The 24,447-nt window shown below is 42.7% G+C and overlaps 1 protein-coding gene across 1 annotated transcript in view; it reads left to right on the plus strand.

The window, feature by feature from the left end:
* The window catches only part of ksr2 (kinase suppressor of ras 2), a gene marked incomplete at both ends in the record, with an annotated part of 189,219 nt that extends 167,369 nt beyond the window's left edge, over positions 1-21,850 (plus strand). Inside the window, 3 exons of the mRNA XM_084308094.1 lie at positions 6,620-6,754; positions 15,804-15,933; positions 21,704-21,850. Of these exons, the coding sequence (XP_084164220.1) occupies positions 6,620-6,754; positions 15,804-15,933; positions 21,704-21,850 (412 nt within the window). The remainder of the gene's footprint in view (positions 1-6,619; positions 6,755-15,803; positions 15,934-21,703) is intronic.
* Positions 21,851-24,447: the final 2,597 nt, after the last annotated feature.

Here is a 24,447-nt window from a genome sequence, read left to right on the forward strand (position 1 = left end):
AGTTTAGTGTATGCTATGTCCTTCAGTCTATGTGGGGCTACTATGTTTTCTTCTATTTTCCTCCAAGATGCTAATGCTTGGGAGTCAAACCATGTTGTCAATGGACTTAATGAGTACGCCTTAAAATATAGGAAAAAATCTGGAAATGCCATGCCACCATCTGCTTTATTTCTCTGTGCGGTGGATCTTTTTATACGTGGTGGTTTGTTATTCCAAATAAATTTGTATGTGGAGGAGTGTAATCTTTTCCAGTAACCCTCTGGAGGGGGTAACGGTAGCATTGAACAGAAGAAGTTGATTTTAGGTAGTACATCCATCTTAACTATTGATATCCGTGCTTGTACTGTGTTCTTAAGTTTTGCCCATCTATCAAGGTCGTCTTTGATTTTGTTTTGGATTTTTGTGTAGTTGTGCTTCACCGTTTGTCTTATGGTAGGGAATATTTCCACTCCCAAGCATCTGAAATGTTTTACCATCGGTATCTGTCCTGGGAGGGTTGTATCTTTTTTTGCAGGGGTGTTAAGTGGAAGGAAAGCCGACTTCGGCCAATTTATCTTAAATCCCGATAAATCACCAAAGTCCTCAATCAACTTGAGCAGATGAGGCAATGTGGTGTTGGGGTTTTTCATGAACAATATTACATCGTCCGCATATAAACAAATTTTTTGTTGTGTGCCCTTGATTACGATAGGTTCTATGGATTGGGATTGTCTTATATATTGTGCTAACGGCTCTAATGATAGATTGAACAGACCGGGACTAAGAGGACAACCCTGTCTGGCAGAGCGTGATACCGGAAATATTTCAGATATGATTGTGCCTGTTATAATCATGGCCGATGGGTCTTTGTATAATACTTTAATCATATCGATGAATCCTTTTCCTAACCCCATCCTTTCTAGCACTGCCCACAGATACGACCATTCCAGCCTGTCAAAGGCCTTCATAGCATCCAGGGACAGTATCGCCTTAGGTATGGTGTCCTCTTTGTCGGCATCAAGTACGTGCAGTATACGTCTTATGTTCTCAGTGATCAGGCGGCCTCCTATGAAGCCAGTTTGGTCCGGGTGAACTAAAGACGTCATATGCTTTTGTAATCTGATGGCTAATACCTTAGAGTACAGTTTGATATCTGTTCCGAGGAGGCTTACAGGTCTATAACTACCGCACTCGTTGGGGTCTTTGTCTTTTTTAAGGAGGACTGTTATGAGTGCAATATTGTCGGTTTTATGGAAGTTCCCCTCCTTGACTGAGTATAAGATCATATTTAGTAATAAGGGGCCAATTATGTCCCAACAAGAAAGGTAAATTTCTGATGGGAAACCGTCTCTTCCTGGAGCCTTACCACTTTTCATTGCGGTTATGGCCATCTTGAGTTCCTCTAGTGTGATCGGTATTTCTAACTGTTTAGCGTCATCCTCTGAAAGTTTAGGGAGAATAATTTGATTAAGAAATGTGTCCATTTTGTTTTGATCGAAGGTCATTTCTGATTTATATAAATCGGAGTAGAATACTTTGAATGTATCGTTTATTTTTACCGGATCTGTTACAAGTACTTGTTGTGCTCTAATGGTAGTTATATCTGCAAATGTTGCATTAATTATTAATCGCATGGCTAATAGGTGGCTGGGTTTGGAACCATGGGAGTACTGCTGTTGTCTTGTGCTGCGTATTTGTATTTCCGATTGTTGTCTGTATATGTCATTGATCTCTATTTTTAGTACGTTAACTTGATTTTCTAGTCGAGTTGAGTTGTTGTATTTCAGAGAATTAAATAACGTTGAGTAAAGCGTTTCCAGCTCATCCAGTTTTGTGTTTTGATTCTTGCGCATTTTGGAGGAAAAGCTATCCGTGAAGTCTTTGATCATTCCCTTTACCGACATCCATATTATTCTGGGGTCTTGCACCGAGTTTGCATTCTCCCGTTGGAATAATATAAGAGCTTCTTTGAGTTGTGTAATGAATTCCTTGTTGTTAAGCAGCAACGAGTTAAATCGCCATCTTGGGGCTCGGGAGGATAGTATACCAAATGTACCTTTAAGGAGTAAATAACAGTGATCTGATAGTGCGTTGGGTATCATTTCCACTTCATAATTATCAAATAGTCTCTGTGATGCAAAGACATAATCTATTCTGGATAGTGTCTTATGTCTCGCAGATCGACAAGAGTACTTCCGGGTCGTGGGGTTAAGTAACCGCCATAAGTCCTTTACACCTGTAATCTTTGACCAATCCTTTAATGCCTTCGATGAATTCTTTTGTTCGCTGGAAAAGGCGAGGTAAGATTTGTCTATCCTTGGGTTCCAGATGGCATTAAAATCCGCTCCTATTATAAATGAGTAATCGGGAATGTCTAACATTGCATTGGTTAGTGTAGTGAAGAAATCTTCTTCGTACAAATTTGGGGCGTATACCGCTATCAACGCTATTTTCCTGTTCTTATGTTCAATCTTAGCTATAGTTATCCGACCTTCTACATCAGACCATACTCCCTTTAGTACAATATTCAACTTACGTTTAACGACTATTGCTACACCCCGAGTTCTCGTACCAATAGAGGAGTGACTGATATTATGGTATATGTTGTCCGCTAATTTACCTATGTCTTTCCCTAGAATGTGTGTTTCGCTTAGCAGAGCAATGTCCACATGTTCTTTTTTCATCAGTGTGAGCACGCTTTTGCGTTTAAGTTGGTTATTTATTCCCCCGGTGTTCCATATCATTATATTCAAACTAGCCATAGTCTATACATGTTGCATTGTAATTTTTGGTAATGCTTCTAGAGTGCGAGGCAATACTAGATATACATCCCACTAGTGAGGTCCCGTTGAGAGCCGAGCTTAAAAACATACATATATACAAATAAAAATCCCCTACCCTTCCCTCCCACCGAGAGTCGTACAGGATTGTGTTCCATGAACACAACCTTTGCGTATGACTCTCTCCCTTGCACCACCGGATATCCCAGAATGATCCAATTATCCTTAACATTCCTATGTATACCATAGGATCTAACACTCTAAATTCTACCATAAGTAGAATGTCGACTGTGGCTTGGCCACTTACCCGTAAAAAATAAATAAATAAAAATTTAAATGAGATAAACTAAAAATAAAGACCAAAAATAAGCTTCAATTGTCATGCCTTAATCACTTACATTTTATATGAACTTGTAATTTATAGTAATTTATAGTAACCCATGAATAATATGAAGGTATTGAACTGAAGAGAGAGCCTCAATAAATCAGAGAGAGCGGATGAAAAAGAAAGAAAAAAAAAACAAGTAAAAGGAAGAGAACATTAACTTAGATCTTAAAAGAGCATTGCTATGCTTAAACATCTAAAGTATTAATTGGAGAAGTAGTGAAATTATTTCCCATTAATAAAAAACAATTTTTAAATACGTATATGCAGCATTTCCCCCGACCGGGGTGGGCGATGATCGTTGTGTAGAGTGATCTTTCAGCCGGCCGGCTATGATGGCTCTGTGGTTTTGCATCTAGATAGCTGTTGATTATTCCCCCGAGGGGCTTCTGGTAGAATGAATGACCACGTATTGCTGATATTCCAGAATGCTCCATATATCAAAGAATGCTTCGATGTTCTAGATTATTCCAATATGTCATTTTTACATTGTCTGAATGTTCCAGTATGTTCTGGAGTGTTCCAATCTTAAATCCAATATGTCCGCAATAATATACACGTCGGGGAAAGCATTCAAAAACTCTGAGCACGTAGGTCTCTCTGTCCCAAATCCTCGATTATTAAAGGTTGTACTATATGGTGACCTTGCATAACTGAGATTTAAAAGGCCATTTATACACTAATCTGCTCCTGTTCAGACAGGAATTTGGCTGCCTCTTCAGGCGATTTGAGGAGAACTTTTGCTCCTTGTTTGTCGACGGCGCGAAGTATTGCAGGGTATATTAGTAGGGGTCTGTATTTCCCCAGGTATAGTTGAGACATCACCGTCTTGAACTTGGCACGCAGTTCCACTACATCACGACAATAATCTTCAAAGCAGTGTATTGGTACCTCCATGTGTTTCAGATTGCCTTTCATCCTGCGAATTCCACGCATAATCATTTCTTTTATTCTGACTTGGCGCAGTACAACTAATATCACTCTGGGCTTAGCGTTGCTGTCACTGGAGCGGGGTCCCAATCTGAAGCACTCATCCACCTCCGGTATTTTAGGAAGGATTCCTGTTCCCAAGATTTTCTGTAATTCTGTGGCAAACTCTTCAGGGTTTTCACATCTCACTGATTCGTCCAGACCGACAATGCGAATATTCAGCCTGCGTTTTTGATATTCCATCTAGAATATTTTGGCTTTCTGTTCTTTATTGATTCGCGTGAGCTCCTCCGTTATTTCGCTGAGCTCCGTCTTGATTTCATTGTAGTTCCCCTTCATCTCGGCAGTTAGGTTAACTGTGTTAGCCTCTACTTCCTTGTAGATGTGAGTGAATTTGATTTCGTGGGCTTCCACTACTTTCTCCAGAGCCTCGGTGCGTTTATTCTGTGCGTCGGCGTCCGCTCTCAGCGCATCAATTTTGCCTTCAATAGATTCTTTAATAGCATCTACTTTTTGAGTTATTATCTTCTGTGATTCTGTGATCATTTCCTCCATTCTCTTCTCTGTGATCATTACCTCCATTCTCTTCTCCATTGTCTTCCCCATTTCCTCCATTTTCCGGATGATATGTTCGGTATCTGCGGAGGTCTTTGATGGGGTTGAACTTGAAGCGGCCTCTGTCGAGTCAATACTTTCTGCTGTCCGCTGTACGTATCCTGGGTCCCGCAGCGGGACCTCTTCGACTGGTTTTTGGTCTTTCCTTGGGTCTTTCCTTGATGGCATCTCGATTCTTTTGGTCAATATAGTTAGTTGATAGTCTCAGTTGATATATGCGTCAAGTTTTAAACGCATTAATGGTATATAATTATGATTTTAAAACGAAAAAAAAAATAACGGGTGAGCAGCTGTGTCACATGCGACCTACTCCATTCTACAGCTAAACCGGAAGTTTTATAGTAATCTAATGCGGATCTAATTTATAAACAAAGGACATGCTGTCGCCAAGTCGTTCATCTATTGGACTAGCACTCACAAACGTAAACAGTTGCCGACAGCGTCTCTTGTGATAAAGCAGAGAGATACTGTCATTACGAGCGTGGCGCAAGTCGACTAGAGAGTAGAGAGAGAGAGAGAGAGAGAGAGAGAGAGAGAGAGAGAGAGAGAGAGAGAGAGAGAGAGAGAGAGAGAGAGACTGTCCGCGCGCCTGTCATTCATTTGAGTTGGGTCGCCGCCACTAGGCACCTGTCACTCATTTGTTCTAGATTAGATACTATATAAAGTTCGATCGCGTTCACACCAACAGCAAACGAACCATGGTCCACTTTGAAACGAACCAAGTCCCAACTTTTCAAGAGGACCATGGTTCGGTTGTTTGGTCCTCATTATAGTTCGGTTTGCGTTCATACCTGTACAAACCAAACGGACTATCGATCTAAAGGGACCATGGTCCACTTAAAGTGGACCAAACAGGGTAGGTGTGAACGCGCCCTTAATATATCATTCACAATGCTAGAATAAATGATTTACAAGCATAACGTCATGTGATATTGAGGAACAATGTTGCTATCAAAGAACCAAACGTGAAGATATGTTGTGACTAGGGATGTCCGATATTATCGGCCGATATTGGCATTAAAATGTGATATCGGAAAATATCGGTATCGGTTTAAAAAAGAAAAAGAAAAAAAAGGCTTTTTTTTTTTTACATTTCTATAACCTTTATTTACCCAGGCAAGCAAGTAAGAACAAATTCTGATTTTATTTATTGTCAAAAGTATGCATAATGTTGTGTTAATTCCACAACAAGAGATATGTAATGATAATTACAGTACCTGAAATTATTCAGTTTTTTGGGGGGGAAACCCTGCATATATCGGTATCGGTTGATTTCGGTTGATATCGGTATCGGAAATTAAGAGTTGGACAATATCGGTATATCGGTATCGGTAAAAAAGCCAATATCGAGCATCCCTAGTTGTGACCCTCTGGCAGTGAGGGAATAGGGATGCCTCTATGTGTAGGACTCATAGTGCCAACATGAAGATCCAACTATATCCATTCATGTAATTATTATGTAGATACTATTCTAATGACTTTTCATTATGATATACAGTAAGTGATCAATAGGCATTTATTAACATTAGAATACTTCCCATACCCGTTCAATTCTATGTTACCTTTGTCAGTATTTACTGACCCCTGAAAGGAAGCCTGATGGAGACATGTTGCATTAAATAACATTGAGCCAGTGATGACAGTGTGTCCATACTTCTCATAGCCTGGCCAGCAACAATAACATTTCAAACATCCAAATTTTTTATCTCATAATCTTGCACATGGCTTCAGAGTGAGTTTGCGTAATGTCTTCTCCTTGCATCAGGGCTTCAGGATGAGTTCTAGTCGCCTTACTGTTGGCCCTGAGGTTTGTGGCGTGGTCCTCGAGAGTCTTCAATCCCCCGTCCACAGCTGATCAGATCTAAGCCTCTCTCAGGAGCCACTGGAGACCGTGTTTAAATGTTTCTTTTAAATGTCGCTCCCTCTGCAGCCGCAGGGTGGACACGCTGAGGATCCCCAGCGGATGGCTGGGTCACCTGGCCCCCGAGATCGTCCAACAGCTCTGTCCTGAGACAGAAGAGGACAAACTTCCCTTCTCCAAACAGTCAGATGTCTTTGCTTTTGGGTGAGTGTCCCTTCCTCCCCACTAAGGTTTCCATCTTAATTTGAAGCTCCATGTTGTGGTTAAACGTGTTTTGGTTAGTTCTAATAGCGATCTGAAATGTTATTTAAGTGCTGGGCACACATTAGATTCATACTCCTTGCTGTTTGGTTAGGGTTGTTATCAGAATCTTTAAATTTTTTTAAACTTTATTATTATTTTATTCTTTATTAAACAAGCCATTCAGAACTGCCCCCATCTGGGTGTGGAAACAACCTATCATCTTTAACATATGGTTAGCATAAAGTGGTCATGTCTATAAAGGAGAGACTCATACCCATAGATAATATAACACTGCTGGCCAACAGAGACCGACGTTGCCACATGGCGGCCATCTTGCGAGGGTGGAGCACGCCCACTCATAACATGCATGTCTATGGTGCATGTACTATTGAAATAATCATAGCTTGCTCAATTTTCAACTGTTTGGTTTGTTAAAAATGTCAGAGATGTAGTATGTATCATACTGCATACTTATAATGGACTATGATATGAAAAAAAAACATTTCTAAAAAAATAAAAATAAAAAAATCTTCCAAGCCATGTTAACTGGCTGAAATTTTGACGGATTTACAAATGGTTTGGTTTATTACAAACGTTATTAAGAGTATTTTTGTTTGTGCAGATCATCACCTTCTTAAAGCAGTAGTCCACCCTCGCAAGATGGCCACCGGTGAAGTATGCGGGAGACTCCGACTTGAGCCATCTAGTGTTATATATCTATGCTCATACCCATATAACCCATTTTGAAAATGGCTGTGGCACTTTTTCACCTTCATTTAAGCCCCTTCCCGACAAGCTAGTGTAACGGAGGTCCGTGAGTATATCCACAGTCACAATGGACTTCATGTGTTGTGAAGTGACTGTGGCACGTAGCGGTACTGCAAGTAAACTCACTCCCCTTAAAAGGCATCCAGACCATTACTTAGAAGTGAATTCACCTCTTGGTATAGTGGTCTGCGATGTCGCCCGCGCCGTGGGAGACCGGGGTTCGACTCCCACTCAGGGCATGTCAAATAAGACCGGTTTCACTAGCATGACGCCGTCGACACCAACGCATTCCTGATGTCAGCTCCATGTGATGTCAGTATCTTCACCCTACACTCTAAAAAATTAAAACTGTAAAAAACAGTAAATGTCTTGCAGCAACGGTTGCCAAATACTTACTGTCAAATTACAGTAAAATACCCAAATTAAAATAAAGTGGAAAAGCAATACATTTACAGAATTTTCTTTTTTATTTGAGTTTTTTTTTTTTTTTTTTTTTTACATATAATTCAATGTAATTTAACAAATTACAAAAAAAAAGATAACTTCATAATTATCAATTTAGTAGTAGTAGTAGTAGTAGTAGTAGTAGTAGTAGTAGTAGTAGTAGTAGTAGTAGTAGTAGTAGTAGTAGTAGTAGTAGTAGTAGTAGTAATAGTTGTAGATAGTCATTTACAGATTACAACCTTTATTTAATGGTTAATATTTTTTATCAAAGTAATTTATTGTATTTTTATGGCATTTACACTTAAAGTAGAAAAACAAAAAGTAATCTGTAAAATAATACAGTGAATTTCCCTGTACATATATATTTTTTTGCAGTGTAGCTTAAGTCCAGCCCCGGTACGGCCTATGAAAGACAGTAATCTTGGGGCACCCAAGTGGCGAACCATGTAATGCGCTGCATCGCGGCGGCGTCCTTTGCCGAATGTCTTCCCCCCGCTCTGTTTCCCGTTCTTCCTCTCTCTCTCTCTCTCTACCGGACTGCCCGGTAGTAAAAAACAATAAAAATCTACCAAAAACATAATTTAGAAAGAAAGACAGTAATCTTACGTGGCGTGAGGCCCCTGGGGGCCCCCTGAGTCCCGTGCGTTAAGGCGCCACTGTGCGTGGGTGGACCCTGCTCTGCTGACTAACACAATTACATTTTCAGATGGTTCCCCATATGGAGGTTTCCTCACTGTATCGTTCTAAGTGTACAATGTACAGCTGCTCCGTGAGACCTAGAGGTGACACCCACAGACCTTTTACATATTCATCAATAATTATCTCTTGTTTTCCCTTGTTCCTGGGAAAAGGTAATTTTTATGACTCACATCATTGACATCCGGAAGCAGCAGCAGAAAAAAAGAAGACCTCGCCTTGCCTTTGCAAATTACTCTAGTTATTTCAGAAAAGTTGGACATTTAAGCTTTGCTTTGTTTCACTGTCTGAGTGGAACCAATAAAGTTTTGTTTATTGAATTATCTCCACAATAGCATTTGTTAATTCAACAATTGTTGCAATTTGGTGTGACATCATCGGTGTGGGTGTGGTCAACTTGGCGGCAGTTCCAGGTAAATGGACTGACGATTGAAATGTGACGATTTTAGTCTTCAATGTTATTATTGTTTAAATGTTTTTATTGGATTTGGAAGTAGTTTTGTAATTCAGTAATATAGTGGTACAATCAAGCTGTTCAGGATTTTTGTAAATATAAAGTGGCCAGCTATTACTAATATTGTATTTCAATTAAGCAAATGTTGACTCTGATCATAGTTCGAAACAAGAATGTTTTTATTGTTTTCCTTGGGAACTGCATGTTCGCAAAAGTGGGACAATCCTTTTCAAGTATAGCGGGACACTTTTCTGAGCATCTGAGCAATATTTTCAACCACACGTTGTCATGGCAACACAGTTTGTGTATTATATAAAGAGATCTTTCAGGAACGTGGTGTCATAGCAAGTCACAGTGGTGCAGTGCAATGATGCCACTGCAGAGACATCCGGAAGTCAGTGGTTCAAAACTGACCATTTAATCAGAATGTTAGGTTATACTTTATTAATCCCAGAGGGGGAATTATTCCTCGACTTAGGAGCAGCGGGCAGCCACAGGGACGCACCCAGGGGCCAACTCCAGCTATAATGTCCGTACCTTGGTCAAGAGACCAACTCCAGTTGTAATACCAGTACCTCGGTCAAGAGACCAACTCCAGTCGTGATGCCAGTACCTTGGTCAAGAGAGACCAACTCCAGTTGTAATACCAGTACCTCGGTCAAGGGACCAACTCCAGTCGTGATGCCAGTACCTTGCTCAAGAAACCAACTCCAGTATTAATGCCAGTACCTTGGTCAAGAAACCAACTCCACTATTAATGCCAGTACCTTGGTCAAGAAACCAACTCCACTATTAATGCCAGTACCTTGGTCAAGAGAGACCAACTCCAGCTGTAATGCCAGTACCTTGGTCAAGAAACCAACTCCACTATTAATGCCAGTACCTTGGTAAAGAGAGACCAACTCCAGTATTAATGCCAGTACCTTGGTCAAGAGACCAACTCCAGTCATAATGCCAGTACCTTGGTCAAGAGACCAACTCCAGCTGTAATGCCAGTACCTTGGTCAAGGGACCAACTCCAGCTGTAATGCCAGTACCTTGGTCAAGAGACCAACTCCAGCTGTAATGCCAGTACCTTGGTCAAGAGACCAACTCCAGTATTAATGCCAGTACCTTGGTCAAGAGACCAATTCCAGTCATAATGCCAGTACCTTGGTCAAGAGACCAACTCCAGCTGTAATGGGGGTCAGACCTCCAACACCATCACCCTGAGCATCGGGTCCCCCCAGGGCTGTGTTCTGAGCCCCCTGCTGTACTCACTCTACACACACGACTGTGTGGCCAAGTTCAGCTCCAACTCCATAGTGAAGTTCGCAGATGACACGGTGGTGGTGGGGCTGATCTCGGACAACGACGAGAAGGCCTACCGGGAGGAGGTTGAGGTACTGGAACGCTGGTGCCAGGACAACAGCCTGCTCCTGAACATTGGTAAAACCAAGGAGCTGATCGTGGATTATAGGAGAGGACAGCAGGAGACGCACACACCACTGATGATTAACGGGGCTACCGTGGACAGGGTGAGCAGCTTCAAGTACCTGGGGGTCCACATCTCAGAGGACCTGACATGGTCAACACACATAGACACAGTAGTAAAGAAGGCGAAACAGCGTCTCTACCACCTGAGACAGTTAAGGAAGTTCAGAGTATCGGGGAAGATACTCCAGTCCTTCTACTCAGGAGCTGTAGAGAGCATCCTGACCGGAAACATCACTGCCTGGTATGGAAACAGCACGGCACAGGACAAGAAGGCCCTACAGAGAGTGGTGCGCTCAGCCGAGCGTACCACGGGTATTGCACTACCCCCCCTGCAGGTTCTATACAACAAGAGGTGCAAATCCAGAGCCTGCAGGATAATGAAAGACCCTCACCACCCCAATAACAGCCTGTTTCAGCTGCTGAGGTCAGGCAGACGCCTGCGAACCCCAGCTACTAGGACAGAGCGGCTTAGGCTCAGCTTCTTCCCCCAGGCCATCAGAGCCATGAACAATGAACATTGAGTGCTCAGAACATTGAACTGTCCACACACAAGCACACATGAACACACACACGACACGCACACTGTGCACGCTGTTACGACCCCTGTGAGTCTAAGGGTAAAGGGCTGTAACATAACAGTTGGTTGACAGAAAAGATGGACCACGTTTGTAAACAACAATGATATTTATTGAATAGATGCAAAGGAAGCACATGTAGCTCAGGGGTGAGCCCAGGCCAAAACAACAAACAAACACCACTATACTCCAGATAAACCCAAATCTAATCTATGGTAAAAGAGATTACATTACCTAAACTACTCTTACCTAACCAAAACAGGAGAAAACAATATCCAAAGGAAATGGCAGCTCACCCCATCTGTGCTTCCTGAGAAAGAGAGAAAAACACATTAATTATACAGAAACAAAGGCAGAATATATACAAAAACAAACTATAACTAACAATGCTCTCTCTGTGGCCATACACACACAAGGAAATTTCTACTAAGCACCAAAGGCCAATAAACGAAATGCAATGTTGTCAAAGTTACAGGTTTACAAAATCACAACAGGCCTAGCCTCATGCCAGAGAGAGAGAAAGACTGAAGTGAGAAGCCATGTTTTAACAGGTGTGGGGTGATCCATGATTGGGTGGTGTGGATTGAGTGTTGGAGTCTGGAAAGCCATCCACCAATCGGTGCTGTGTTGCTATAATGGAAGGGCAGGCCTGGCAGGGACCAATGGTGAAGGGAACAATGGCTGGAGGGAGGAAACAAAATGGAGAACACACACACATGGAGACACACACTGGGGAATATATACATTGGGATGTAACACCCCCATACATAAGACAAAAACATGTTTGACACCTAACACCAACTAAACATGTTCTCCTTTTTTTTTTTAACAACGAGATAACATCCGAGATAACATGTACTCCAAAACAAAGAGCTATAAAAAAACTAGCAGTTGGTACAACAACCACTCGGGTCAACAATGACAGAACGAGTTGACGGCAAAAGAGACTGAGTCGACAGCAACATAAAACGAGTCCACAGCAACATAGACAGAGTAGACAGCAAAATAGAACAAGTCGACAGCAACATACAGTAGAACGAGTCGACAGCAACAGACAACGAGTTGACAGCAACAGACAACGAGTCGACAGCACCAGACAACGAGTCGACAGCAACAGACAACGAGTCGACAGCAACAGACAACAAGTCGACAGCCTTGATTATTACAGGAGCTGTAATTCTGCGAAGAGGGATAGCCTCAGGGAAACGGGTGGCGGTACACATTGTCAACAAAAACTGATTGCCGGCTTTGGTCTTTGGCAACGGACCAACACAGTCAACTATGACATGTTCAAATGGTTCACCGACCGCTGGTATAGGACAGAGGGGAGCAGGTGGAATTACCTGGTTTGGCTTCCCGGTGATCTGACAAGTACTACAGGTACGACAGTACTGTGCTACATCGGACTTCAAACCGGGCCAAAAGAAATGTTGAAGTATTCTGTTGTATGTTTTAGTGACTCCCAAGTGTCCAGACCAAGGGTGGTCATGGGCCAAGAACAGTACATGCTGACGATAAACTGCAGGGACAACAATCTGATAAACAGTGCTCCAGTCTGGCACCTGATCTGGTAGCCCTATCTCCGATTGTGCATGCTCTGCCAGTCTAGTACCATGGGACCTCCATGTACGCATCAAAACTCCTTCATCCACAAAATAAGAATGCAACTCTCTCCTCTGTTCTGTTTCAAGAGAAGAGAAACATTTTGCAAGAGAAGGGTCAGCCTTCTGGGCAGTAATTAGCATTTCACGAGTAACGGGTAACTTCAATGCGTCGGAACTAGTTACAGTTGTCTGTGGGGGTACCTTACTATGAGTCTGTGGTTTGTCAGCGGTATCAGAAGTTGGAGCCAGCAACTCCTCCCTGACAAAAGCTGAAGCAAAAACAGAGTCAGACAAATTAATTTCATCACCTCTCTTTTTCAATTGAGCCCGAGTGACAACACTTGCAGAAAAAACTTCAGGGAAGTTCTGTGACAAGTCATCAGGCAGAGAATCTGTGTCTGGGTGATCCCACACTTCCAGCACAGCGTTCACCTGTCCTCCAGCTAAATCATTTCCCATGATAAAGGAAATGCCTTTAACTGGCAAGGAAGGTCTCACCCCTATTTTAAAGAAACCAGTGACCAAATCAGATTGTACATGAATACAGTGTAACAGGGCTGGCACGAAACCCATCTCAATACCTTGAACTAGGACACTAGAACCACAGGAAGATTTGTCAGACAGAGGTAGTACATCAGAGAGGATAAAGGATTGTGAGGCTCCAGTATCTCGTAAGATCTGAACTGTACACTGATCTTTTGGATCCCCTGTCAAGGAAACTAAACCCTTGGAAGTAAATGGCCTGAAACAAGGATCGAGAACATCCTGATCATTGTGCATCTGTTGATCGGAATCAGGTGCCATTTTAATCAGACCAACCCCTTTGGGTTGTCTAAAGTTCTGAGAGGACGGTTGCTGCTTACGTTTCAATGTTAAACAGTCAGAAATAACATGACCAGATTTATGACAGTAGTAACATGTCCGCTCCTCTTTTGAGCGTGGAGGTGACATTTTTGGTCGGGGGTGTGTGAATTCTGAATGGTTGGGGACAGAATGTTTCTGAGAGAAATCATGGGGGAGAAACGAGTCACGCCTATCTACAAACACAGTTTTATGGGTTAGCGCAAACTCATCAGCTAATACAGCAGCTTGCTGCAGAGTGGACACTTTCTGCTCACTCAGGTAAATTACAATACGCTCTGGCAAACGATTCTTAAACTCTTCTAATAGAATGAGTTCTCTGAGAGAGTTAAGATCTGAGGCCTTGCTTGCTGCACACCATTTATCAAAGAGAGTTCCCTTCTCTCTAGCAAACTCTACAAAGGTCTGGTTGACAGCTCTCTTGTGACTGCGAAACCTCTGCCTATAAGCTTCGGGCACAAGCTCATATGCACGAAGGATGGCAGCCTTCACAGTATCATACAATAAACTATCTTCTAGGGAAAGTGTTGAACAAACCTCTTGGGCTTTACCAGTCAATTTGCATTGAAGCAACAAAGGCCAGACCTCTCTTGGCCAGCGCAATGAAGCAGCAATACGCTCAAACACATTAAAATAAGTATCAACTTCTGTCTCTCGGAACGGAGGCACCAAAGCAATGTGTTTACTTATATCAAAAGTGTGTGATGAATAAGCTGTGGAGGAGGACATACCCGGGCCTTGTGGAGGAGTCGGTGTAGCAGAGTTGGATCCACTCCTTTGGTCTCCCAGCTCCAACTCCCGCAGTCTGAGCTCTTTTTCCACCTCAAGCTCCAACCTACGGATGTTAACAGCCCTTTCATTTTCCGCCTCAAGCTCCATTTTACGAAGCCGATACTCCGCCTCACGTGCTTGTGCCTTCTCCTGAGCCTCCATCTGGAGACGTGCTATCCTAACCTTGACCTGGGCCCCTTCTCGAGACCCAGTTGACACAGGAGAGGTCAAGTGAAAATGTGGCAATGTGACGTTCACACCTGCCTTTTCAGCACCATGGGCTTGCTCCTCAGAAGGCTGTGCTTCCGTAGGTTCACCAGGAGGACTTGCATGTTCATCAGAGACCACAGGTAAAACAAGCGTCCCCTGCTCCAACAGCTTATCTACCACAAGACACCTGATATCCTGCTTAAGATGCTTTTGTTGAACCGAGAGTTTAAAATGTGTGGCAATCTCCACTAAGTCTGCCTTGCGGCAGCTATCTAGCGCTTCCCAAGTAGGATTGCTCAAGAATTTCCCCAGATCAAAAGTACTAACTGCCATTATTTTTTCTTACACAAATGCCATTTTTACACAAATTAATTAATAACTATACAAGTGTAAACAAACACAGTTCACCAAATCCATCAACCAATAATTGAACACGGGTTACAAGATCCCGAACGAGCCCCCATTTATGTTACGACCCCTGTGAGTCTAAGGGTAAAGGGCTGTAACATAACAGTTGGTTGACAGAAAAGCACACGAGCAGCCACTTAACACTTTAACATGAGCGGGCACACACTCATGTCGCACACACGCACACTTATGGCCAAAGGAAAGGACACTTTAAATTAGAATAACAGGAACAGTGTATTGCACTACCAAAGCTAACTAGCATGTCCCACATGCTCTGTAAATAACTATGTACAGATACCGAGATGTCACTCCATGTTACCTGCTACCTGTTACTGCACAATGTTGTTTCCTTCTTTTGATTCTATTATATGTACCACTGTATTGCACATCGTTGCGGGCAAGACCACCCGCATTTCATTGTATACCTGTATGCCGTGACAATTAAAACTCTTGACTTGACTTGAATGCCAGTACCTTGGTCAAGAGACCAACTCCAGTCGTAATGCCAGTACCTTGGTCAAGAGACCAACTCCAGTCGTAATGCCAGTACCTTGCTCAATGGCAACTGGAGGTGTACTTAGCATGTCTTTTACGGTATGGGAGGGGACCGGACATGCAAACTCCACACAGAAAGGACCCCCATGGCTTTGGAACCCAGGATATTTTTTACTGTGAGGCAACAGTGCTAACCAACGCTAACATGAGCAGATAAAGTGACCTCTTCCTGCACTGTGTCTGCACAGCACCGTCTGGTATGAGCTGCATGCACGTGAGTGGCCTTACAACAACCAGCCGGCGGAGGTGATCATCTGGCAGGTCGGCAGTGGGATGAAGCCTAACCTAAGCCAGATTGGCATGGGCAAAGAGATATCGGTAAGGCTCCTGTTTCTACCACAACTTTTCATACTTAAAGGTGCTATACATAACAAAAAAGGGGAATCAAATAAAAATACATCCACAGAACTTTTTTGAAGGTATTGCTTTCCCCCAAAAATATATTTATTAGTAATTCATTCATAATGTTTTTTTTTTATGTTGGCGGTCCAAAATGTATGTTGTTGTTTACATGTCACGTGCATGTATCCCCTCCCTACTTCCCATCTCCCCACGTGGAATGCACCTGATTGCATAAATTACATGCTGGTGCTCTAGTGGTCGAATGTTATCTATAGCACCTTTAAGCAAATGTACCTACTGTACAGTATCTCAAACCCTGCCCTCTTTTCTTGATCCTCAAAGCACAGCAACAGTTGTGTTTGGACACAGTAAATTTCGCAGAGTAAATTTGACTGTGTCGGTAAATCAGTTTGAGTCAAATGTACTCAGTTTGAGTCAAATTTACTCTGCGAAATTTACTGTGGAGGATGCATGCAGGACCCATGCATCTTTATATATACAGTATAGCATATCCGTTTTCCTGAAAGATAAAAGTATGAATGTGTCTGGTGAGCTTGACAGACCTGATTATATAAGCTGGCCGTGTGGCTGAGGTGTAGAAATGGACACAACTCTGTCTCTATTCCATCTGGCATCCGGATAAGAAGCTGAGAACAAGGGAGCATCTTCGTCATCAACTAGCTGTGAATACTGCTGCTCCTCTCTCTTCCTACCTGTCTCTCTCTCTTCCTACCTGCTCCTCTCTCTTCCTACCTGTCTCTCTCTCTCTCTTCCTACCTGTCTCTCTCTTCCTACCTGTCTCTCTCTCTTCCTACCTGTTTCTCTCTTCCTACCTGTCTCTCTCTTCCTACCTGTCTCTCTCTCTTCCTACCTGCTCCTCTCTCTTCCTACCTGCTCATCTCTCTTCCTACCTGTTTCTCTATCTTCATACCTGTCTCTCTCTTCCTACCTGCTCCTCTCTCTTCCTACCTGTTTCTCTATCTTCATACCTGTCTCTCTCTCTCTTCCTACCTGTCTCTCTATCTTCCTACCTGCTCCTCTCTCTTCCTACCTGTCTCTCTCTCTTCCTACCTGCTCCTCTCTCTTCCTACCTGTCTCTCTCTCTTCCTACCTGCTCCTCTCTCTTCCTACCTGTCTCTCTCTCTTCCTACCTGCTCCTCTCTCTTCCTACCTGTTTCTCTATCTTCATACCTGTCTCTCTCTCTCTTCCTACCTGTCTCTCTATCTTCCTACCTGTCTCTCTCGCTCTTCCTTCCTGTCTCTCTCTTCCTACCTGTCTCTCTCTCTCTCTTCCTACCTGTCTCTCTCTCTTCCTACCTGTCTCTCTCTCTTCCTACCTGTCTCTCTCTCTCTTCCTACCTGTCTCTCTCTCTTCCTACCTGCTCCTCTCTCTTCCTACCTGTTTCTCTATCTTCATACCTGTCTCTCTATCTTCCTACCTGTCTCTCTCTCTTCCTACCTGTCTCTCTCTCTTCCTACCTGCTCCTCTCTCTTCCTACCTGTTTCTCTATCTTCATACCTGTCTCTCTATCTTCCTACCTGTCTCTCTCTCTTCCTACCTGTCTCTTTCTCTTACTACCTGTCTCTCTCTCTTCCTACCTGTCTCTCTCTCTTCCTACCTGTCTCTCGCTCTTCCTTCCTGTTTCTCTATCTTCCTACATGTCTCTATATCTTCATACCTGTCTCTCTCTTCCTACCTGTCTCTCTATCTTCCTACCTGTCTCTTGCTCTTCCTACCTGTCTCTTGCTCTTCCTTCCTGTCTCTCTATCTTCCTACCTGTCTCTCTCTCTTCCTACCTGTCTCTCTCTCTTCCTACCTGCTCCTCTCTCTTCCTACCTGTTTCTCTATCTTCATACCTGTCTCTCTCTCTCTTCCTACCTGTCTCTCTATCTTCCTACCTGTCTCTCTCGCTCTTCCTTCCTGTCTCTCTCTTCATACCTGTCTCTCTCTCTCTCTTCCTACCTGTCTCTCTCTCTTCCTACCTGTCTCTCTCTCTTCCTACCTGTCTCTCTCTCTTCCTACCTGTCTCTCTCTCTTCCTACCTGCTCCTCTCTCTTCCTACCTGTTTCTCTATCTTCATACCTGTCTCTCTATCTTCCTACCTGTCTCTCTCTCTTCCTACCTGTCTCTCTCTCTTCCTACCTGCTCCTCTCTCTTCCTACCTGTTTCTCTATCTTCATACCTGTCTCTCTATCTTCCTACCTGTCTCTCTCTCTTCCTACCTGTCTCTTTCTCTTACTACCTGTCTCTCTCTCTTCCTACCTGTCTCTCTCTCTTCCTACCTGCTCCTCTCTCTTCCTACCTGTCTCTCTCTCTTCCTACCTGTCTCTCTCTCTTCCTACCTGTCTCTCTCGCTCTTCCTTCCTGTCTCTCTCTTCCTACCTGTCTCTCTCTCTCTCTTCCTACCTGTCTCTCTCTCTTCCTACCTGTCTCTCTCTCTTCCTACCTGCTCCTCTCTCTTCCTACCTGTCTCTCTCTCTTCCTACCTGTCTCTCTCTCTTCCTACCTGTCTCTCTCGCTCTTCCTTCCTGTCTCTCTCTTCCTACCTGTCTCTCTCTCTCTCTTCCTACCTGTCTCTCTCTCTTCCTACCTGTCTCTCTCTCTTCCTACCTGTCTCTCTCTCTTCCTACCTGTCTCTCTCTCTTCCTACCTGCTCCTCTCTCTTCCTACCTGTTTCTCTATCTTCATACCTGTCTCTCTATCTTCCTACCTGTCTCTCTCTCTTCCTACCTGTCTCTCTCTCTTACTACCTGTCTCTCTCTCTTCCTACCTGTCTCTCTCTCTTCCTACCTGTCTCTCGCTCTTCCTTCCTGTTTCTCTATCTTCCTACCTGTCTCTCTCTCTTCCTACCTGTCTCTCTCTCTTCCTACCTGTCTCTCGCTCTTCCTTCCTGTTTCTCTATCTTCCTACCTGTCTCTCTCTCTTCCTACCTGTCTCTCTATCTTCCTACCTGTCTCTCTATCTTCCTACCTGTCTCTTGCTCTTCCTTCCTGTCTCTCTATCTTCCTACCTGTCTCTTGCTCTTCCTTCCTGTCTCTCTCTTCCTACCTGTCTTTCTATCTTCCTACCTGTCTCTCTCTCTTCCTACCCGTCTCTCTCTCTTCCTACCTGTCTCTCTCTCTCTTCCTACCTGTCTCTCTCTCTCTTCCTACCTGTCTCTCTTCCTACCTGCTCCTCTCTCTTCCTACCTGTCTCTATATCTTCCTACCTGTCTCTCTCTCTTCCTACCTGTCTCTCTATCTTCCTACCTGTCTCTCTCTCTTCCTACCTGTCTCTCTCTCTTACTACCTGTCTCTCTCTCTTCCTACCTGTCTCTCTCTCTTCCTACCTGTCTCTCGCTCTTCCTTCCTGTTTCTCTATCTTCCTACCTGTTTCTCTATCTTCCTACATGTCTCTATATCTTCCTACCTGTCTCTCTATCTTCCTACCTGTCTCTCTATCTTCCTACCTGTTTCTCTATCTTCCTACATGTCTCTATATCTTCCTACCTGTCTCTCTATCTTCCTACCTGTCTCTCTATCTTCCTACCTGTCTCTTGCTCTTCCTTCCTGTCTCTCTATCTTCCTACCTGTCTCTTGCTCTTCCTTCCTGTCTCTCTATCTTCCTACCTGTCTCTTGCTCTTCCTTCCTGTCTCTCTATCTTCCTACCTGTCTCTTGCTCTTCCTTCATGTCTCTCTCTTCCTACCTGTCTTTCTATCTTCCTACCTGTCTCTCTCTCTTCCTACCCGTCTCTCTCTCTTCCTACCTGTCTCTCTCTCTCTTCCTACCTGTCTCTCTCTCTCTTCCTACCTGTCTCTCTCTCTTCCTACCTGTCTCTCTCTCTTCCTACCTGCTCCTCTCTCTTCCTACCTGTCTCTATATCTTCCTACCTGTCTCTCTCTCTTCCTACCTGTCTCTCTATCTTCCTACCTGTCTCTCTCTTCCTTCCTGTCTCTCTCTTCCTACCCGTCTCTCTCTCTTCCTAGCCGTCTCTCTCTCTTCCTACCTGTCTCTCTCTCTCTTCCTACCTGCTCCTCTCTCTTCCTACCTGTCTCTCTATCTTCCTACCTGTCTCTCGCTCTTCCTTCCTGTCTCTCTTCCTACCTGTCTCTCTCTCTCTTCCTACCCGTCTCTCTCTCTTCCTACCTGTCTCTCTCTCTCTTCCTACCTCTCTCTCTCTCTTCCTACCTGTCCTCAGTAGCAGTGGGAAAAGAGCAAGTCAATTGAGTCATTCACCCCTCGATCATCCTTAGCAACACTATATTATCACCGACATCCAAGTTGGGGGATCCTACCGATCTAAGGTTTCTCTCCTCCGCATATTTGGATTTTGGCAGGGACCCCGTCTCTTACAACGGGTTTATAGCCAGCCCACCTCAGCTAGACACCATAGAGTTATTAGAGGACAATTTAGAGGACACTATAGAGCTATTACAGGACAATTTAGAGGACACTATAGAGCTATTACAGGACAATTTAGAGGACACTATAGAGCTATTACAGGACATTTTAGAGGACACTATAGAGCTATTACAGGACATTTTAGAGGACACTATAGAGCTATTACAGGACAATTTAGAGGACACTATAGAGCTATTACAGGACAATTTAGAGGACACTATAGAGCTATTACAGGACAATTTAGAGGACACTATAGAGCTATTACAGGACAATTTAGAGGACAATATAGAGCTATTACAGGACAATTTAGAGGACACTATAGAGCTATTACAGGACAATTTAGAGGACACTATAGAGCTATTACAGGACAATTTAGAGGACACTATAGAGCTATTACAGGACAATTTAGAGGACACTATAGAGCTATAACAGGACAATTTAGAGGACACTATAGAGCTATTACAGGACAATTTAGAGTTATTAGAGGACAATTTAGAGGACACTAGAGTTATTAGAGGACAATTTAGAGTTATTAGAGGACAATTTAGAGTTATTAGAGGACACTAGAGTTATTAGAGGACAATTTAGAGTTATTAGAGGACAATTTAGAGGACACCATATAGGTATTAGAGGACAATTTAGAGGACACTATAGAGTTATTAGAGGGCAATATGGAGTTATTAGAGGGAAACTAGAGAACACCTAAACTAGAGAACACTATAGAGCTATTAGAGGGCAATATAGAGTTATTAGAGGACAATTTAGAGGACACTATAGAGTTATTAGAGGGCAATATAGAGTTATTAGAGGGAAACTAGAAAACACCAAAACTAGAGAACACCATAGTGTCATTGTACGAAAACTGGATGTGGTGTGTTCTCATTGGGACTGAATATGGCCGACCACAGTACAGCCCCTTGGAGCCATACAGCTGAAGACAGCTCCTGGGCCTGGACATGGAAACTATACTGGGAGTGTCAACACTCATCTAGTTACCAGTTTCTAGAGCCTGTAAGTTGGCTTCCATGTATTCTAGTATGTGCATGTGCAGCATCTGAGCGGCCACTCCCACATGCAGGCCAGCTTCAAGGAGTCCAGCCCCTCGTCCCTGACCCTAAAGTCAGTTTTTAACTACTTTGGAAAGCTTGTGAATACAGACCTGTTTTCTGTATGAGCTTTTGTCTACATTCCAGGCGTCTAAAATAGGCCTTGAATCCCCCTCTCTCTCTCTCTCTCTCTCTCTCTCTCTCTCTCTCTCTCTCTCTCTCTCTCTCTCTCTCTCTCTCTCTCTCTCTCTCTCTCTCTCTCTCTCTCTCTCTCTCTCTCTCTCTCTCTCTCTCTCTCTCTCTCTCTCTCTCTCCCAGGACATCCTGCTCCTGTGCTGGGCGTTCAAGCAGGACGAGAGGCCCAGCTTCTCCAAGCTGGTGGAGCTGCTGGAGAAACTGCCAAAAAGGAACCGTCGCCTCTCCCACCCCGGGCACTTCTGGAAGTCAGCTGAGTATGTCAAATGAGCTAGGGACGTCAACAAAAACCATATATCCAAACATATGACGTTATGTGTGTGTGTATATATATATATATATATATATATATATATATATATATATATATATATATATATATATATATATATATATATATATATATATATATATATATATATATATATATACGCCTCCATAACTCCAAAATAACTCCCACCTCCCTAAGAGTGGACTGAATCCAAAAGCCAGCCCACTGGTGACGCCTGCCCAGTCTGTCTGTGATCCCACGGCATGTGTGTGTGTGTTAGAATAAGTTGAAAACTTCTCAAAGCATTTTGGACTTAATGTTTTTTTCTTAATTGTTTTAATCATAGAGGGAGGCTTTTATTTGTGTTGTCTTGTTACAATCGTTCTGTTCTATACAAATGATTTGTTTTATGGCATTTCTTTTCCTCAATGTATCTTGTTTGTAATGAAACTTTTTAAGTGTCACTAATCACGTCGTTTTGGACTGAGAAATACGTTTTTGAGAACAATTGTTGATTTATTTTCCTTGGTGTATGTATTTAATTTTTGTTTTCAGAATGTCTGACACCATACAGTGTATATCTTCATGACATTGTCTGCCATTTCCTGCGTGTGTGTCAATTGTCTCAAGTCATTATTGTCAATGTTACCTCATTCAGTGTCTCATGTGTGGATGTCTACGGTCTGTGTTTTGTCTCAAAAGCTTTATTCCACATAAGATCATCCTCTATATGAAGCGTTTGAATGTGACTTAACCCTTACCACAGTGGTAGTGAAAGGGTTAACCTTCTGTAGTGTGGTAGTGAAAGGGTTAAGCCACAGCCTCCCGTCTGCAGTGCTTCTTGTAGGAGAACGTTCTCTGATTGGCCTGTGCTTTTAATATTGCCTGTGAACACAAGTGAGATGTTTCGAACAGCCCTTGATCTTTTTTAGTCCACCCTTTAGCTGTTGGGTGGGTGGTTCGCTACGCCTGCTGACCACCACTGCCTCACGCGACGGTCCAAACTGCCGACACTTGAAATGTAACTCCTTAATTATTCGCAGAACGTGCCAATAGCCCTTGAGAAAATTCTATGACAGAGCCCCCAGAGAAGCAAGTGTATTTTGTTTCACTTTAAATAGAGCTATATACAGATAGAGGGGTGTCTATAACTATAGCGGCTAATATAAACACTGTATAAATAGTCTAGTATTGTCATTGGAAACAATTCAATGATTCATCAATACCCAAACTTTTGTCGGGCCTCTTGAGTGACAAAATATCTTCTACATGATACCTACCTAAAATAGAATTATATTTATAATATTCTATAACAGCAATTTTTTAACTATGGGTTGGGGACCCTACTGGGTCAATGGATGGATTCTGATGGGTCCCAATGTGCTAAATGTGCTGTTTTAAATGGCCCTGGGATCCAGGGTGAGACAGTTGAAGGAGTCGCACAGAAGCCCCTGCTCTGTTGTAATGTGACTGTTACAATGCTTAAAGGGATAGTGCATTCACATGATTGTATGACCTTGAAAACACACAAACGAATATCTCAGGAAAGGGTAACCACACTTTGAGTTTGTGTCATCAGCTAATTAAAGTAGGTTTGGAATTAAACATGATCGTAAAAGCAAATTTAAATGCATGCTAAACATTCCATTCATTTTTATTATTATGATTTCTTTTACATTAACTTTGACTTTTTGTAGAAGGCACAAAATCAAAGTGTGAACCGTCGACCCCTTGGATGACAGGAAGTAACTTCAATCTGGCTAAATGTTCCCTTTAAAGGAACACGCCAACATTTTGGGAAATTAGCTTACCGTCTGAACGCACAGAGAGGAAACTGGTATCTATCTTCTTGTCAGTACCAGAGACAACAAGAATACGGTAAGCTAATTTCCCAAAATGTTGGCATGTTCTTTTAACATACAGAAAACATATGGAGACACCGAAGACCATCCTGGGCCATTTTTCTTCTATTTCATACTGATCTACTGTATTTCACAATATATTTGAAATATCATGTTTATAGAATAATAGCTAAATGGAGTCATCATGGATTGAAGGCGTTGTGGCATTTTGTAAAAGCTGTATTCTGCTTCTAGATGTATTTCACCGCCACGTCTAATAGATGCAGACAATCCAATCGTGTAAAATAGACATTTTCCACTAAACTATAATTATTATAACACGCCATCTGCCAGTGTTGGAAAATGCATATCATTTGCTGCTGTTTTTTGGAGTGCATCTGTCTATTTTGAAATTGCTGGAATTCAAATATTGTAAGTGGATTATTTATATTTGTACTGTTTACAAATTTAAAGTGCATGAGACTATGAAGGATTGTTATTATGGGGGGAAAAAAAGGGATCGGTCAACACTATTGTTATGTATAAAGTATATGTGAGCCTTTTCTGATGAACTGTCATCCATCGCCCAGTTTCAACACCTAACAGCTCAATGCCAGGGGCTTTGCAAAAATGTTCAAAAGCTATGTTTAAGAGAATGATTGTTATAGTATATTTATAGTATAAATTATAGCTTAATGCAAAACTGGAACAACCTGACTGGAAAACAATCAAAGATCAACATTAGTGCCAAGTGT

Source organism: Notolepis coatsorum (genome assembly GCF_963971535.1).
Source record: "Notolepis coatsorum genome assembly, chromosome: 2".
NCBI lineage: Eukaryota > Metazoa > Chordata > Actinopteri > Aulopiformes > Paralepididae > Notolepis > Notolepis coatsorum.